This window comes from Corvus brachyrhynchos, unplaced genomic scaffold (assembly GCF_000691975.1).
Source record: "Corvus brachyrhynchos isolate BGI_N302 unplaced genomic scaffold, ASM69197v1 scaffold197, whole genome shotgun sequence".
Classification (NCBI taxonomy): domain Eukaryota; kingdom Metazoa; phylum Chordata; class Aves; order Passeriformes; family Corvidae; genus Corvus; species Corvus brachyrhynchos.
Genome location: NW_008239108.1, coordinates 128,007 through 129,452, shown reverse-complemented (window position 1 = coordinate 129,452; position 1,446 = coordinate 128,007). Strand labels below are relative to the sequence as shown.

The following is a 1,446-nucleotide window of genomic DNA, read 5'->3' as shown; positions in this document are numbered from 1 at the left end:
CGCCTCCCATATCCCATACCCTGCCTCCCACATCCCATATCCCACATCCCATATCCCATATCCTGTACCCTGCATCCCATAACCCATACCCTGCATCCCACGTCCCATATCCCACATCCCATATCCCATATCCTGTACCCTGCATCCCATATCCCATACCCTGCATCCCACATCCCATATCCCGTACCCTGCATCCCATATCCCGTACCCTGCATCCCATATCCCGTACCCTGCATCCCATATCCCGTACCCTGCATCCCATATCCCATATCCTGCATCCCATATCCCGTACCCTGCATCCTACATCCCATACCCTGCATCCCACATCCCATATCCCGTACCCTGCATCCCATATCCCGTACCCTGCATCCCATATCCCGTACCCTGCATCCCATATCCCGTACCCTGCATCCCATATCCCATATCCCGTACCCTGCATCCCATATCCCGTACCCTGCATCCCACATCCCATATCCCGTACCCTGCATCCCATATCCCGTACCCTGCATCCCATATCCCATACCCTGCATCCCACATCCCATATCCCACATCCCATATCCCATATCCTGTACCCTGCATCCCATAACCCATACCCTGCATCCCACGTCCCATATCCCACATCCCATATCCCATATCCTGTACCCTGCATCCCATATCCCATACCCTGCATCCCACATCCCATATCCCGTACCCTGCATCCCACATCCCATATCCAATATCCCACATCCCGCATCCCACAGGAGATGGGGAGCTATCCAGGGAGCAGCCTCTGGCTCCTCTCCACCTTCCCTGAGCACTCCAGCCCTGTCTCCCATCCTGTTCCCAAATCCAAGGACACACTGGGACCCCTCAGTGGGGGGACAGGGGGACACCCGGTAAGAGAGGGACCCGGCCATTCCCCCTGGACTTGGCCATTCCCACTGGCTCGTGTGGGACACCTGGATACATCCCGGGCTGAGCACACGGAGCCCGTGCCCCTGGGCACCCTCGGGATGAACCCAGCTGTCACCCGAGCCTGTGACACCCACCCTGCTCCCCCCCGGCCCCCCTGGCCCGGGGACAGGGAATGTGGCCCCTCACCAGCTCCTGGGTCTCCGACTGGAAGATGGAGTGGACGCCGATGATGAAGGGGGTGGGGGTGCTCAGCACCTCCAGGAGCTGGGCGGGCAGGATGGGCACGTAGGTGAAACTGCAACCAGAGACAGCCTCAAACATAGCCCCAAAGCAGCCCCACTGCAGCCATCGCAGCCCTGCCCCAGCCCCAACCCCATCCTGGCATGGCCAGACACCATCCCAGCTCCGGAGGGGTGTCCAGGGTGCTCCGGGCACTCCCAGCCCCTCAGGCACCACGGCCACACTGCCCTGAGAGGGACTGGGGCCAAGGGCTGGAGGGCCAGGAGCCAGGGAATGGCTTCCCAGTGCCAGAGGGCAGGGCTGGATGGGAGA

The 1,446-nt window shown here is 60.6% G+C and overlaps 1 protein-coding gene across 1 annotated transcript in view; it reads right to left on the bottom strand.

Annotated features, from left to right (window-relative positions):
• SBF1 (SET binding factor 1) overlaps window positions 1-1,446 on the bottom strand; it is a gene marked incomplete at both ends in the record, with an annotated part of 40,963 nt that overhangs the window by 22,056 nt on the left and 17,461 nt on the right. Inside the window, one exon of the mRNA XM_017739381.1 lies at window positions 1,081-1,189. Within this exon, the coding sequence (XP_017594870.1) occupies window positions 1,081-1,189 (109 nt within the window). The remainder of the gene's footprint in view (window positions 1-1,080; window positions 1,190-1,446) is intronic.